This window comes from Schistocerca gregaria, chromosome 8 (genome assembly GCF_023897955.1).
Source record: "Schistocerca gregaria isolate iqSchGreg1 chromosome 8, iqSchGreg1.2, whole genome shotgun sequence".
NCBI classification, from domain to species: Eukaryota; Metazoa; Arthropoda; class Insecta; order Orthoptera; family Acrididae; genus Schistocerca; species Schistocerca gregaria.
In genome coordinates this window covers 383,824,174-383,841,207 of record NC_064927.1, presented here as the reverse complement: position 1 = coordinate 383,841,207, position 17,034 = coordinate 383,824,174, and the positions used below count along the sequence as shown (strand labels likewise).

General features: G+C 46.3%; 1 protein-coding gene across 1 annotated transcript in view; it reads left to right on the top strand.

Moving 5' to 3' along the window:
- LOC126285337 (methionine--tRNA ligase, cytoplasmic) overlaps positions 1-17,034 on the top strand; it is a 115,403-nt gene that overhangs the window by 14,889 nt on the left and 83,480 nt on the right. Inside the window, exon 3 of the mRNA XM_049984654.1 lies at positions 6,309-6,422. Coding sequence (XP_049840611.1) covers positions 6,309-6,422 — 114 coding nt within the window. The remainder of the gene's footprint in view (positions 1-6,308; positions 6,423-17,034) is intronic.

The window sequence follows — 17,034 nt, the reverse complement described above, 5'->3', positions numbered from 1 at the left end:
ACACTGGCCATGCATTTTGTGGACTCTACCGCCACTATTAACTGTGATCCATATTTCTGCCACTACCGCACTACCATCGAGAGGGGTCACTTGGACTTCCGGTCTCTAAATTCTGAACCCTATAACTGCCCCTTCACAATGTGGGAACTGGATTCTACGCTGTCTGTGGCTCATGATACTGCACCTGGTCATGATCAAATCTGGTACAGCATGCTGTGGCACTTGTTGCTGCCATCCAAGGAAGTTTTCCTGAACTGTTTTAATATGATATGGTTATCCAGCACGTACCCTGACTCGTGGAGGGAGGCGATTTTGATTCCCCTCCTCAAACCAGGGAAGGACCGAACGCATCCCAGTAGTTATCGCAATATTGCTTTGACGAGCTGTGTTGGGAAGACGTTGGAACGCATTGGTCAACCGCCGCCTCGTTTGGCTGCTAGAGACCAGGCAGCTCTTTAGCACCTCTCAGTGTGGCTTTCGGAGATGTCGTTCCACTATAGACAACTTGACCCTGCTTGAGGCCGCCATCCAGCAGGCCTTCCTATGTAACCAGCATTGTCTAGGGGTCTTCTTTGACATTAACAAGGCGTATGACACTACTTGGCGCCGCCTTATCCTCAATCAACTCCATGAGTGGGGCTTTCATGGCCGTCTCCCCATCTTCATTCGGTCCTTTCTTTCTCACCACCTCTTTCGGTATCGGGTTGGTAATGTGCTATCTGATACGTGCAGGAGAATGGTGTTCCTCAGGGCAGCGTTTTAAGTGTCACCCTCTTTGCCGTCGCGATTAACAGTATCACGTCCACTATCCAGAGTCCTGCCCAATGCTCCTTGTTTGTTCACAATTTTGCTGTTTTCTGTTCTTCCTCCAGTCTTGTCACTGCTAGTCAGCAGTTGCAGCTTACGATAAAGCGCTTAGATTCATGGACTGCAAAGACGGGTTTTAACTTTTCTGCAGACAAATCTGTGTGTGTTCATTTTAATCGTTCTCGGTGTCTTTTTACCTCCCCTGAATTGCGTCTGAGGGACACCGTTCTTTCTTTTAGAGACACTGTGAGGTTCCTGGGCCTCACTTTTGATTCCATGTTGTCATGGTTGCCTCACCTTAAAGACCTCAAGGTGCGGGTCCTGAAGGCACTGAATATTTTGAAGTGCCTGAGCCATCGGTCCTGGGGAGCAGATCGGGCGCGTCTGCTGCAGTTTTATAGGGCTTTCGTCCGATCGCGTCTTGACTATGCTTGCACCATGTATGGGTCAGTGAGGCCTTCGTATCTGAAGATCCTTGACGCAGTACACCATGAGGGTATCAGGCTGGCCACTGGTGCCTTCCGTACCAGTCCCATCCCCAGCCTGTGTGCCGAGGCAGGGGAATCGCCGCTCGCCATCCAGCGGAAACTCCTCGTGGTGCGACGGGTGTGTCATTTCCTTGCCTGTCCTACCTCCCCTGCGTACTCTTCCGTTGCCCAACTGCCTATGGAACGTCTCTTTTCCAGTCGTCCCAGGGCAACGAGACCATTTGGGATTCGTGCCAAGCATTTGCTTGAGTCCCTTGGTGTGGAGTGTGTGGCCCCCCAATGACAAGGTTTTACTCTCCTGCCTCCCTGGCTGCTTCAGAGGCCCAGCATCCTTCTAGACTTGTCGGGGAACCGGAGGAACTGCACTCCAGCGTTTGTTTTTACCTCCTTATTTTACGATATTTTAAACCAGCACCCGGACCATGTACCTGTATTCACAGATGGCTCGAAAGAGGGGGACTCTGTTGGTTGTGCTGTGGTTTTCCCTGATCGAGTCGTCAAGTTACGGCTTCCTGCGTCGTTTACCATTCTCGAAGCCGAATTGTTTGCAATCTTGTGGGCATTGGAGCAGATGAGGTGTGTTCCCAGTCTTAAGTTCCTCATCTGTTCTCACTCCCTGAGTGCCCTTCAGACCATGCAACACTTGTACCCAGCAGATACGGTCGTCCAGAACATCCATGATGCCCTACTCCACCTGCAATGGCAGGGGAAGGAGGTTTATTTCTGCTGGGTGCCGGGGCACGTGGGTATTAGGGGAAACGAACTGGCGGATGTGGCTGCCAAAGATGCATGTTCCCTCCCTCGTGTTGTTGAATGTGCCGTCCCCCTCCATGCTGTAACCTCCCTTTTGTGTTTTCGTGTTATGCATCAATGGGAAGAGGAGAGGCTGGCAGTTGGTGACTATAAGCTGCGTCTGGTGAAGGCCATCGGTTTCTGTTCTCTTTTCCTTGTGTTTCCTTTCCTTTTTAGTGTGTTCCTTCTCCTCTTGTTTTGCCTCTGTATGTGGGGATTTGGAACTGCGTCAGGTCTGCGTCTTTTAGCCATTCTCCTTGATTGCTGTTCGTCTTAGTCCCTTCACTGCATGTGTTCCTGTTTTTATGTGCTTGGGCGCTGATGACCACGCTGTTTAGCGCCCGTAAACCTCAAACACACACACACCTGATGTCACGCTGCAGCTGACAGCAGTGATCCCTCTTCAATTTACACTAATGGATAGCTTTGAGAAGTGAAATAATGAAGGCAGAGGGGATCGAATAAGCAAAAAGAAAAAAAAAAAATTCTAGTAAAAATCCTTAGATAACATTGGATCATCATCACAATCATCATCTCCTACCGTTTCCAGCCACTGGCTGTATTTGTATTGAATTTACTGACTAATGGAGAAAATATAAAAAAAGCAGTAAATCAAGCAGTAAAAGCTGAATACAGATGCCTAAAATGTGAGGTTGACAGAAATTTCAAAATGGTAGATCAGGGATGTTTAGGGGACAAATTCAAGGGTGTGGAAGCTTGCAGACCAGAGGAAACATTGACACACCTTATAGGAAAATTAAAGAGGCCATTAGGAAAGCAAAGCGTTTGTATGAAAATTATAAGCTCAGATGGCAAGCTTATACTATGCAAAGAAGGGAAGGCTGAAAGGTGGAAGGAATACGTAAAGTTTCTACTCAAGGGAAACATACTTGAAGATAGTATTATAGAAAGACAGGAGGAGCCAGATCAAATGGGATGAGAGATATGTCACTGCGAGAATACCTTGACATAGTAATGAAAAGCCGAAGTGAAAACAAGGCCTCCACAGTAGATGACAGTCTCTCAGAATTATTGAGTTGCTTGGGAGAGTCAGAATGAAAAAACAATTTCACCTTGTATGTACAACAGATGAGATAGACCAAATACTTACAGATTTGAAGAAGAATGTAATAACTTCTATTCCAAAGCAGATGTGACTATAACAGACCATCCGTTTAGTAAGTAATGGTTGCAAAATACTGACACACATTATTTACAGAAGAATAGGTAAAGCTGTAGAAGGTGAACTCGTGGAAAATTAGTTTGTGTTTGGAGAAATAAAGGGACATTTCTTATATTAAAAGATAGACTGTAGGAAGGAAAACTTACATTTTAGCATTTGTAGTTTTAGAGACTGCTTTTGAATGAATACGGGGTTGGCACACATCACCTCTTTATAAATTTCAAAGCAGCTTATGCTAGCATAAATAGAGGACAGTTATATAAAGCTCTAGGTGGACTGGGAATCTCGAGAATGTTGGTAAGGCTGGCGAGAATGACAATGAGCGAAACACAGGATAGTGTAAGAATAGGAGGAATGTTGTCCAATACATTGAGTATTAAAAACGGAGTGCGTCAAGGAGATGTATTGGCATGTCTTCTCTTTAATGCCGCCCTGGAGGAGGTGATTAGAAATGCAAACCTTCTGAATAGGGGAACGATTTTCTGTAAGTCAGTGCAGATACTGGCCTACGGAGATGACATAGATATAATAGCAGGAACCCAAAAAGCAATGGAATAGATATTTACAGCTCTTGAACAGGCTAGTAGGAACATGGGGTTAATTATTAATGAACAAAAAACAAAATATATGGCAACTGGAAAAGCACATAGAGAAAATATGCCAAATGCAATAACAATGGCCAATTATACGCTTGACAGAGTTGAACATTTCAAGTTACACATCTAAATGATACCTCCTAAGAAATTAAGCAGAGATTAATACTAGTCAATAGAGCCTATTATGCCCTAACAAGACTTCTATCCTCGAGGCTGCTGACTCGTACCACAAAATTAACTATGTATAAATCACTTATACGACCAGTGCTTACATATGCCTCTGAAGCCTGGACATTAACAACTAAAGATATTGAAACACTGGATGCGTTTGAAAGAAAGGTACTTAGATGAATTATCGTCCCAATCTGTGAGAGAGGAAGGTTGAGGAGGAGATACAACCATGAGTTGTATATCATATAAAAAGACCAACCCATCAGGAGGACAGTGAAATCATCCAGACTGAGGTGGGCGGGACATGTAGCGCACATGAATGATACAGAAGTAGTGAAAAGAATATTACAAGGAAAGCCAGGAGGGCAGAGAGGACGTGGTCGACCAAGAGCCAGGTGTGAAGATGGAGTAATCGAAGATCTTTGGAAGATGGGCTATAGAAACTGGAGAGTATTGGCAAAGGACCGAGAGAAATGGAAGGAAATTGTAGAAAAAGCCAAGGTTCATCATGAGCTGTAGAGTCAAGAAAGAAGAAGAAGAATTCAAAGTCATGGGGAAGAAATAAAAATTTTGAGATTTGCTAGTGACTATTTTTGCCAGAGTTGGCAAATCACTCAGATCAGTAGACTGGAATGGCTAATGTTTTAAAAAGAGGTTATAAGTTGAATATCATCAAAGTAAACTGAAGGTACTGGAGTGAACTCATATTAAATCAAGCAATACTGATAGAATAAGATTCGGAAATGAGACAATAAAAGTAGTCAGTGAATATTGCTATTTGGGCAGCAAAACAACTAATGAATGCTAATGGATGCAGAATAAAAGAGGATGCATAATGCAGACTACCAATAACAAGAAAAGTATTTCTGAAAAAAGATATTTTCTTAACATTGTATATAAATTTAAGTGTAGTGTAGTCTTTTCTGATGGTATTTATTTGGAGTGCTGTTTCTTATAGAAGTGAAAGTGGACAATAAACAACTTAGATATGGGGAAATAATAGAAGGTTGTAAAGTGTGATGTTACAGAAGAGTGCTGAAGGTTGAATGGGTGGACTGAATTACAAAAAGGAGTAACTGAATCAAACTGGGGAAAAAGAAATTTGTGGCACAAGTTGATGAAAATAATGGGCCAGATGATATGACAAATCCTGAGGCATCAAGGAATTGTCAGTTTTGTAATGGAAGCAAGTGTGGGAGGTAAAAATTTTGAGAGTATAACGTAACTATTAAAATGTAACTATTCTTGGGTTAAGCATTCATAAATTGGGGTTTTTGTGTACTCATCCTTTCTGCAGATCAGCTAAAGTCCTAAGTTCTCAGTAACTGTAAAGAATCTTAACTTCAGAAAAGTTAAAATTAAAAATTATCTTGCATATGTTATTTTAAATACATTTATTATACTTTCAAAACAAAGTTAAAGTATTATTACAAAGGCAGACAATACTTACAATAAAAAAGGAGCAGCTACATGCTCACTGCTCAAAAACTAAAACCAGACTGACCCCTCTGCCAACATGGCAGTCAGTATTTATATTTTCTTAACAATCCTCGACATTGTTTAAAAATTATTATTTCATTAGTTAACAATTAAAACTCTCATCCTAAAACAAATGACACATATTAATGATTATCTATATTCTTGTATACATTAAACACATGAGTGAATTCTAGTCTATCAATTAATTGTAGAGTGATAAACGCGTAGGTGTTAAATGTTAACAATACACTTGTTATATTTACTAATTACAGGACATTCATATCATATAAAATTAACAGACTTCTACACTTTGAACTGAAATAGATTAAACAGTTATTTTTTCAGTTGTAAGTTTTTCTAGGAAAGTTACATATTTTGCTTACATGTGCGATTGTGAATTAGACTGGGAAATGTTTGTTTTAAATAGGTCTTAATGGGCTGTTACGTTTGAAGAGAAGCTGACGTATGTGTACAGTAAGCAGATTTAAGTAGATATAGGTTTCAGTATTGTGCAAAGATGAAGACACTTGCAGAGGATAGAGCTGTGCCAAACCAGTCTTGTGCTCGAAGACCACAGTAAACAACAGACACACAGTAGTTGCTTATATTTATTTAGTGTGTATGTATTGGCTGTAGTAGAGTTCTCTTCCATGGAGAAAAGTACTAGCCTACTCATCTGGCCCCTTGTGAATTTAACAAATTGTTTAATGGTATTTTCCATATTATATAGTTAAGATAGTCTTTGAATAACAAAATCAGACCATATTTCGTCAAATTTGCTTGTCCTTTCAGCCAGTTATTGTGAACTGCCTGACAACAGTGAAGTCTGCAGCACTCTCGACACAGCTGAGTGATCTTTTGACAACCTTGGATGGTGCACTGAGTACAAAAGGATATCTTGTTCATGTAAGTTGATGAACTTTAATTCCATTCATTGCTTGATGGAAGTATATTCATTGTTGTAATTTAACAATTTTATAGAATATTTCAGCGCAACCACATTTGTGGTGCTAATCATATTAAAACTGATGCATTTTGAAAGAACGAGCTTCTTCAGACACATAGCATCGCAAGAACCAGAATATCTCAAGGAATAACAGGGTATATTGAACATAAACAGAGAAGAACAGCAAAAATGGTCACAGGTTTGTTTGAACCATGGGAAAGTGTCACAGAGATACTGAAGAAACTGAAATGGCTGACTCTTGAAGGCAGACATAAACTGTCCCATGAAAGCCTACAACAAAATTTTCAGAACCGGCTTTAAATGATGACTCTAGGAACATACTACAACCCCCTATGTATTGCTCGCATAGCGATCATGAGGACAAGATGGCAATAATTACAGCATGCACAGAAGCATTCAATCAGTCATTCTTCCCACATTCTGTAAGTGAATCGAATGGGAAGAAACCCTAAGAACTGATACAGTGGGACATATTCTGCCATACCCTTCACGGTGGTTTGCAGAGTATAGATGCAGATGTAGAATAAAAGTACAGATTGGTTCCTAAAAAAATTGTAAAATTTTGAGACCTAAGTTATCTACGTTTATGTCCCTTGACAATTCTTTTTTCAGCCACTTGTCACCACATGCAGCAGCTCATATTCATATTTGCGCAGTAGACAGGTATTGTGCGTACAATGGACATGCACATCTGCAGTTCAGCTGAGCCACCGTATGTTTACATTAAATTGCATGGCAGCTATCCTTCCAACAGCCACAGCTACAAAAATAGTCAAGGAAAATTTGTATTCTATCATATCGAGCATACAACTGTCATATGGTATTGGCCGATATCCTGAAGCAGGTATGCACAGATTGCAGCCTACTGTTGACCTGTTGGTGCCATGTCTCACTGCTCTTTCTTGTAACTACAGTAGTCTCATGGGAAATAATTTTTCAACTTTCTCTCTAGTATAACAGTGTGATTGTGGCAACAACATTATTTAATCATCAGTAAGCCATCCATTGTCATACACATTAGCATGCTCAAATTTTTTTGGCAAAAGTAAGCAATAATTTGTTTCTGTGAGCCTGTAAGTATTTACCTCATGATAATTGGTCAGTAACAATGTAAACAGCTTTTATAAATGTGTTCATGCATACAAACCTTTTTCTTCTTATCTCCATTAACATAGTTGCTGAGAGCCATTATTTTAATTTGGAGAAGACGTAAAATTAATCCGAAAATGGATAAAGCAGGACGAAGTGTGAGTCACAAGTACAGGACAGAAAGTGGCAGCTTCAGTACAGCTACTCCAAAAATTATTTTTTTATGCAGTAACTTATGTAGAAAAGTGCTGTGGTTGTCCAAGGAGCCGCCACAGATACCTGCCTTCTACATTTTCAGACTTAGCAGAATAAGCACTTACACACAAATTTTGTCCTCGAAACTAGAAATGGCAAGTCAGAATGTGATTTTTCAGAACACCTGTTGAGAGATTCAGATTTTTAAATGTCTCACCTTAAAGAAAACATTTTTGGCTATTTATGGGTGGAGATTGTATCAAAAATTGTTTCAGCTGCTGTAAGATTTGTTTGGAGTGACTGAAACATTGTGAGAAAATTTTATTAATCTGGATGAATGCATCAAAGGAGAATTACTGCACTGTCACAACTACAAAGATCCAGTTGCCAACATAATCAAATAAATTTGCTTAGTTTTCATTGACTGTTATGCGATAAGTACATGTTTGTTTTATTTGAGAAGTGGGTAAAAATGAGTTCTAAGATGAAAAGACTTTGGTTTAGATTGGACCAAGTCAGCAGATATTATGACTAAGAGAGAGCTGTCTTTAATAGGAATTAATTCTGATTGGTATCATTACTGAAACAGCATTTAGGAATGCATGGTGATGATATGACACACCAAAATTCTTTGTGCCTGAAGAGACTTGGTTTTGAAAATGCGATGCAAGTTGAGATTTCAACAGTTGATTTCATAAAAATCTCATGATCTCAGTGACAGAGAATTTAAAATGTTTTTTGAAGGGACTGATGTTGAAAATGCGGTGATTTGATTTTTTAGACAGAAATAAGATGGCAATGTTGTGGTGAAATGGATACAGTTTCTGATATCAACATTTTAGTGTATGAAGCGAACAGAAATATCTCTGAACTAAAAAATCGAGACTGGTTATGTGACTTAGCATTTCTGACTGACGTTACTGCTCACTTAAAGATGTTAGATACACAATTTTAAGACAAAACTCAATTGATTACTCAATTTTATCGTCATATTTTGTCTTTCCAGTATAAATTGAATCTCTTTCAAATTCAACTGAATTTTGGCAATTATATTCAGTTTCTAAATTAGTACAAGAAGTGGTATGGAAAGTTAAATACCAAATTTAAGAGTAATGTATAAAAACAAAGGTGCTGTAACTTACCAAATGAGAAAGCATTAGTATGTTGATAGAGACAATAAAAAACACACAAACACACACAAATTTCAAGTTTTCGCTTCATCAGGAAAGAGGGAAGGAGAGGGAAAGACGAAAGGATGTGGGTTTTAAGGGAGAGGGTTAGGAGTCATTCCAATCCCAGGAGCAGAAAGACTTACCTTATATATATAGGGTGATTAAAAAAAATACAACTTTAAAAATGTGTATTTAATGAAAGAAACATGATATAACCTTCTGTTATACATCATTACAAAGAGTATTTAAAAAGGTTTTTTTCACTCAAAAACAAGTTCAGAGATGTTCAATATGGCCCCCTCCAGACACTCGAGCAATATCAACCCGATACTCCAACTTGTTCCACACTCTCTGTAGCATATCAGGCGTAACAGTTTGGATAGCTGCTGTTATTTCTCGTTTCAAATCATCAATGGTGGCTGGGAGAAGTGGCCGAAACACCATATCCTTAACATACCCCCATAAGAAAAACTTGCAGGGGGTAAGATCAGGGCTTCTTGGAGGCCAGTGATGAAGTGCTCTGTCACGGGCTGCCTGGCGGCCGATCCATCGCCTTGGGTAGTTGACGTTCAGGTAGTTACGGACAGATAATTGCCAATGTGGTGGTGCTCCATCCTGCTGAGATATGAATTGTTGTGCTTCTTGTTCGAGCTGAGGAAACAGCCAATTCTCTAACATCTCCAGATCCTGTAGTCCAGTTACAGTAGCACCTTCGAAGAAAAAGGGACCAAAAACTTTATTGGCTGAAATGGCACAGAAAATGTTCACCTTAGACGAGTCATGTTCATACTGAGTTGTTTCCCGCGGATTCTCAGTGCCCCATATACAGACATTGTGATGGTTGACTTTCCCGTTAGTGTGGAAAGTTGCTTCATCACTAAACACAATCTTTGAAACGAAAGATTCATCTGTTTCCATTTGAGCAAGGATAAAATCACAGAAATCAATTCTTTTAATCTTATCAGCTGCAGACAGTGCTTGAACCGATTTCAGACGATAAGGTTTCGTAACTAACCTTTTTCGTAGGACTCTCCATACAGTTGATTGTGGAATTTGCAGCTCTCTGCTAGCTCTGTGAGTCGATTTTCCTGGGCTGCGAACAAATGCTTGCTGGATGCGTGCTACATTTTCATCACTCGTTCTCGGCCGTCCAGAACTTTTCCCTTTGCACAAGCACCCATTCTCTGTAAACTGTTTATACCAATGTTTAATACACCACCTATCAGGAGGTTTAACACCATACTTCGTTCGAAATGCACCCTGAACAACTGTCGTCGATTCACTTCTGCCGTACTCAATAACACAAAAAGCTTTCTGTTGAGTGGTCGCCATCTTAGCATCAACTGACGCTGACACCTAGTCAGCAGCGCCTCAAGCGAACAAATGTACAACTAAATGAAACTTTATAGCTCCCTTAATTCGCCGACAGATAGTGCTTGGCTCTGCCTTTTGTCGTTGCAGAGTTTTAAATTCCTAAAGTTGTGGTATTCTTTTTGAATCACCCTGTATATAATAGAAAAAAACTTCCACATGGGAAAAATATATTAAAAACAAAGATTCCAAGACTTACCAAGCGGGAAAGCGCCAGTAGACAGGCACAATAAAATAACACACAAACATACACACACAAAATTTCGAGCTTTCGCAACCGGCGTCTGCTTCGTCAGGAAAGAGGGAAGGAAAAGGAAAGATGAAAGGATGTGGGTTTTAAGGCAGAGGGTAAGGAGTCATTCCAATCTCGGGAGCGGAAAGACACACACACACACACACACACACACACACACACACACACACACACACACACAAGCAGACATATTTAAATGCAAAGAGTTTGGTCAGAGATGTCAGTCGAGGTGGAAGTGTGGAGGCAAAGATGATGTTGAATGACAGGTGAGGTATGAGTGGCGGCAACTTGAAATTAGCGGAGATTGAGGCCTGGTGGATAACGAGAAGAGAGGATATATTGAAGGGCAAGTTCCCATCTATGGAGTTCGGATAGGTTGGTGTTGGTGGGAAGTATCCAGATAACCCGGACAGTGTAACACTGTGCCAAGATGTGCTGGCCATGCACCAAGGCATGTTTAGCCACAGGGTGATCCTCATTACCAACAAACACTGTCTGCCTGTGTCCATTCCCCCCTGCGGGTTCGGGGGTACGAATAGGCCCGCGGTATTCCTGCCTGTCGTAAGAGGCGACTAAAAGGAGTCTTCAAAGTTTCGGCCTTATGTGATGGTCCCCACTTGGGTTTGACCTGCCATTTTCAAAATTTCCGTTGTCAGTGCGTGCCATTTGGGGAAGGACGCCTTACGTGGTGTTTTTCTATTGGTCCATCGTGCACCTCCATCTTGCATGCTATCTATTGTCGTGTGGAGGGATTTACACCCCATGTCTTCTGCTTTGCCTCCTCGTCTTGTGCGCAATCCCCTTCTCAGCGCCCATGGCAACTGTGGACCCTTTCAACACCTAAAATCCAGCACGGTAGCCAGTCCGTTGTGGTGGGGTCGTCATGTACCCTCTTGGTGGTAGCCCCCTGACCACGCAGGGATCGCACTACAGATGCCAGAGCTGTTTCCTCCCCATGCATGCCAAGGAGTATGTGCCCATCTTGTCTGGGGCACGGAGACTCCGGGCAATGGGATATCGGCCAGGTACCCGTTGCTATGGCTGGGTGGCGCCCTTGGGGAGAGCCCTCGTTCGGAGTAGGTGGCATCTGGGCGGATGTGGCGCAATGAAGCGCAATAAATCTCACCAAGCTGGTGGTCGCACTGCCACCAGCGTCTCTAAGCGAAGCAAAATTGAATTCGATGCTGCACAATATGATCCTCAGTCGTTCCCCTCGTTGGCTGCGCCATGGGAGGGACGCAGATCTAGTGCCAAGCAGGAGCCTTATGTACCACAATACCTTGTCTGCAGCAGGACTGATGGTGACTCCTTTCTTTCGACAAAGCCTATGTTTTTTGTGGAACACCTGGAGGATAAGTTTGGGGAAGTGGCGGGTTTGTCTAAAATGAGGAATGGGTCCATCCTCCTCAAGACGTCCTCCCCAGCCCAGTCACGGGCGTTGCTCTTGTGTGATAAGCTGGGAGACGTCCCTGTTACCGTCACTCCCCACGGTAGCTTAAATATGGTCCAGGGGATTATTTACCATCGCGACCTCTTGTTACAGTCCGATGACGAGCTGAGAGCTGACTTGGAACGACGTGGTGTGCATTTTGTCCGTCGTGTGCACAGAGGACCCAAGACCAACAGGGTGGCCACCGGTGCCTTTATCTTGGCCTTCGAGGGTGCTGTATTGCCTGAGAAGGTCAAGGTAATGGTTTACCGTTGTGACGTCAAGCCATACGTCCCTCCCCCGATGCGGTGCTTCCAGTGCTGGAAGTTTGGGCATATGTCCTCCCGTTGCCCATCCAGCGCCACATGTCGAGATTGCGGACGCCCCTCTCATCTCGATTCTCCATGTGCGCCTCCGCCTGTCTGTGTCAACTGTGGGGAACACCACTCTCCATGCTCGCCGGACTGCCCCGTTCTTCATAAGGAGCGGAAGATTATGGAATTTAAGACCCTGGACCGGCTTACTTATCGCGAGGCAAAACTGAAATTTGAAAGGTTGCATCCTGTCCCTCTTCAAACTTCTTATGCTGCAGCTACGTTATCGTCGCCCTCGCGGGCGGCAGTTGTCGCCTCCTCTGTGCCGCCTTCAGTTGGCCCTCGGGGCCGTCCATCTCTGTCTGCCTCCCTCGTGTCTGGGGGCAAGCCTTCCTCTGTTGCCCCCTTAGCAGTTGGGGGCAAACCCCCTTCTGTCACTCCCCCCGCACATGCTTCAGGAGTGACATCTGCTCCAAAACCAGGGGGCTCGATCCCTCCCCCTCCCCCTTCTCTGCCGGCGTCGTCTCCGCCGGCGTCGTCTCTGCGGGCTCCTCTCTCGCGGAAGGGGTCTCTCGGGGCCCTCCCTTCTTCCGTTTCTTCTGCTACCCCGCCGGATGTCAGCCAGTGGCTGAAGGTTCGTCCACCTGCTGGTCGTAGGGCTTCTGCGTCGTCGTCAGCCTCCGACGCTCCTTCAGAGAAACTCTCCCAGCCCTCTAAGCCAAAGGACAGACGCGAGAAGAAGGACCGGAACGTGTCCAAGAAGAAGGACGCTCCGGCAGTTTCAGTACCGCCTGCTGTCAATAGCTCTGGCTCTGGGGATGCGGTGGAGATCCTCGCCTCTGCCGCGGATCTCGCCCTCACGGAACCCTCGGGGACCTCTCCTATGGACACAGCTGACTCTCGCTCAGTGGCGGCCGTTGACTCTGCGGCGCCGTCTGCCTCTTAGTCGCCTTCACGCCCTCCCAGTCCCTTCCTGCTTCCATTCTCCAGTGGAATTGCGGCGGTTATTTCCGCCACCTGCCTGAGCTCCAGATGCTTCTGAGTGTTTCCCCTGTTCTGTGCATTGCTCTTCAGGAAACTTGGTTTCCAGCAATGCGGACCCCTGCCCTTCGCGGTTATCGGGGATACTATAAGAACCGCGCTGACTGTCAACGAGCTTCAGGTGGAGTTTGCCTCTTTGTTCACCACTCTGTCTGTAGCTCACCAGTACCCCTTCTGACGCCTTTAGAGGCAGTCGCTGTCAGGATGGAGCTCTCGCCGGCTATTACTGTTTGCTCTGTTTACGTTCCTCCGTATGGGCAACTCCCCCGACATGTCTTGGCTGCGCTGCTGGCTCAACTCCCGCCGCCATTGCTGCTTCTGGGCGATTTCAATGCCCACAACTCTCTATGGGGTGGGACTGTCTCCGATGACCGCGGTTGCGCTGTGGAGCATGTGTTGGCTCAGCTCGACCTTAGCCTCTTGAACACCGGTGCTCCCACGCATTTCAGTGTGGCCCATGGCTCGTTCTCGGCCATCGATCTCTCTCTTTGCAGCCCCGGACTTGTCACATCCCTTCACTGGAGAGTGCATCCTGATCTGTGTGGTAGTGACCATTTTCCCATCTATTTGTCACTGCCCCAGTGTCATTCTTCTGGGCGCCTGCCCCGTTGGGCTCTCAACAGGGCTGACTGGCCGGCTTTTACTTCCGCTGCCACCATTGCTTCTCTCCCACAGGGTGACATTGACGAGGTGGTCCGTGTCTTGACCTCGTCAATTATTTCTGCGGCCGAGACTGCCATCCCTCGCTCTTCTGGACTCCCTCGGAGGAAGTCTGTCCCTTGGTGGTCGCCGGAGATTGCTGAGGCTATTCGCGACCGTAGGCGGGCTCTCCAGTGTCATAAGCGGCACCCGTCTCTGGAGACCCTCATCGCCTTTAAGAAGCTCCGTGCCTTGGCCCGTCGTCTTATTGCACGGCGTAAGCAGGAATGCTGGGAGAGGTACATTTCATCCTTGGGCTCCCGTGTCTCCCCGTCGCTCGTGTGGTCCCGCATCCGGCGGATTTATGGATACCAGACCCCTATGGGTGTCCCTGGAATCTCCCTGGACGGCGCTGTCTGCACGGACGCTGCCACCATTGCTGACCACCTTGCCACGCACTTTGCTACGAGCTCTGCGACTGCAACTTACCCTCCTGCCTTTCGCTCTCTAAAGGAGCGCGCCGAGCGGACGCCGTTATCGTTCCACACACGTCGTTCTGAAAAATACAATGCTCCTTTCAGCGAGAGGGAATTCCTCGCTGCCCTCGCCAATTGCCCTGATACAGCGCCAGGACCGGACTGCATCCACGCGCAGATGCTGAAGCATCTCTCCAGGGACTGCCAGAGACACATCCTTACCATCTTTAACCGCATTTGGAGCGAGGGCGTGTTCCCGTCGCAATGGCGAGAGGGTGTTATCATTCCCATCTTGAAGCCCGGTGCGGACCCTCTGCCGGTGGACGGCTATTGTCCCATTACACTAACCAACGTTTTGTGCAAATTGCTCGAACGTATGGTGGGGCGGCGTTTGTGTTGGGTCCTTGAGTCGCGCGGTCTCCTCGCTCCATCCCAGGGTGGCTTCCGTCAGGGCCAGTCTGCTGCGGACAATTTGGTGCGGCTGGAATCTGCTATCCGTACGGCCTTTTCCCGCTGTCAGCATCTCGTTGCTGTATTTTTTGATCTGCGGAAGGCATATGACACAACATGGAGGCATCACATCCTTGCTACGTTGCGCGAGTGGGGTCTTCGTGGTCAGCTCCTAGCTTTTCTTCAAAACTTTTTATTGCGCCGCTCTTTCCGGGTGCAAGTCGGTGCCGCCTCTAGTTCATCTTATATACAGGAAAATGGGGTCCCGCAGGGCTCGGTGTTGAGCGTTTCCTCATTTCTAGTGGCCATTAATGGTCTGGCTGCAGCCGTGGGGTCGTCGGTGTCTCCTTCTTTGTATGCCGACGACTTCTGCATCTCATTTAGCTCAACGACTACGGGAGTCGCCGAACGCAGGCTGCAAGCAGCCGTTCGCAAGGCGGCATCATGGGCTCTGACTCATGGATTTCAGTTCTCTGCGGCCAAGACTCGAGTTATGCACTTCTGCAGGCGTCGAACGGTCCACCCTCATCCGGAACTTTACCTCGACGGTCAACTACTTGAAGTGGTGGACACTAGCCGCTTCTTAGGACTCGTCTTTGATGCCCGGCTCACGTGGGTTCCTTATATTACTCAGCTGAAGCAAAAGTGCTGGCAGCACCTCAACGCCCTCCGCTGCCTGAGCCATGCGTCTTGGGGTGCAGATCGCAGCACGCTGTTGCGATTGTACAGAGCCCTTGTGCAGTCCAGGCTTGATTATGGGAGCCTGGCCTATGGGTCTGCATCGCCCTCAGTGTTGACGTTGTTGGACCCCATACACCACTGTGGGGTTCGGCTTGCAACTGGCGCTTTCCGTACGAGCCCCATGGATAGTCTGCTGGTGGAGGCCGGGGTTCCCCCGCTGCGGATTCGCCGCCACCGACTGCTCGCCGACTATGCTGTCCACATGCATTGCTCACCGGGCCATCCCAATCATCGCCTGCTTTTCCCTGCCAGGGTTCTCCCTCTGCCCGACCGGCAACCTAGGTCTGGGCTTTCCATTGCTGTCCGCGTCCAATCCCTGCTGTCTGAACTGGGGTCGTTCCCTCTTCTGCCGCCCTTCCGGGCCTGTGCACCCACGCCTCCCTGGTGTATGACCTGTCCGTCCGTCCGCCTGGACTTGGCACGGGAACCCAAGGACTCGGTTCCGCATGTGGCTCTCCGTCACCGTTTTCTTGCGCTCGTCGCCTCATTTTCAGGCTGTGAGCCTGTCTACACTGATGGTTCCCTGGTGGATGGTCGTCCTGCCTACGCTTTTGTTCACGCTGCCCATGTTGAACAGCGCTCCTTGCCGACTGGCTGCAGTATTTTTACTGCAGAGCTGGTGGCCATATTGCGTGCTCTTGAGCATATGCGTTCCTGCTCAGGTACGTCCATCGTCATCTGCAGTGACTCCCTGAGCAGCCTCCAGGCTATCGACCGCTGCTATACCTCTTCTCCTCTGGTATCCTTTATTCAGGAGTCTGTTTTTGCCATTACCCGCTCTGGTCGTTCGGTGGTCTTTGTTTGGACGCCAGGTCATGTTGGCATCCCGGGGAATGAACGTGTCGACAGGCTGGCCAAAGGGGCGGTCGACGCCCCCACTTTGGCGATCGGCCTCCCGGCTCGTGATTTGCAGCTGGTGTTGCGCCGTAAGGTGCTTCAGATGTGGCGTGATGAGTGGCGTAGCCTGACTTCTCCGAATAAACTGCGGGCTGTTAAGGAGACGACCGATGTGTGGCAGTCCTCCCTGCGGGCTTCTCGCAGGGACTCTGTCATCCTGTGTCGGCTCCGCATCGGCCATACCTACCTGACGCACGGACATCTTTTGTGTCAGGAGGATCCCCCCCTGTGTCAGTGTGGGTCCCGGTTGACGGTCGCCCATATTTTGTTGGAGTGTCCCCGCCTGCGCACCCTCCGGCAGACTTTTAATCTCCCGGGCACGTTGCCTTTGGTTTTGTGCGACGATGCCTCCATGGCTGACAATTTTATCCGTGGTAGTTCTTTTTATGGTTCCATTTAGGGGGGACCTGTCCCTTTCCCTTTCTGTGTATCTTGTCCTCGAGTGTCCCATTGGTCGCAGATTTTAATGTGTGTATTCGGGTGG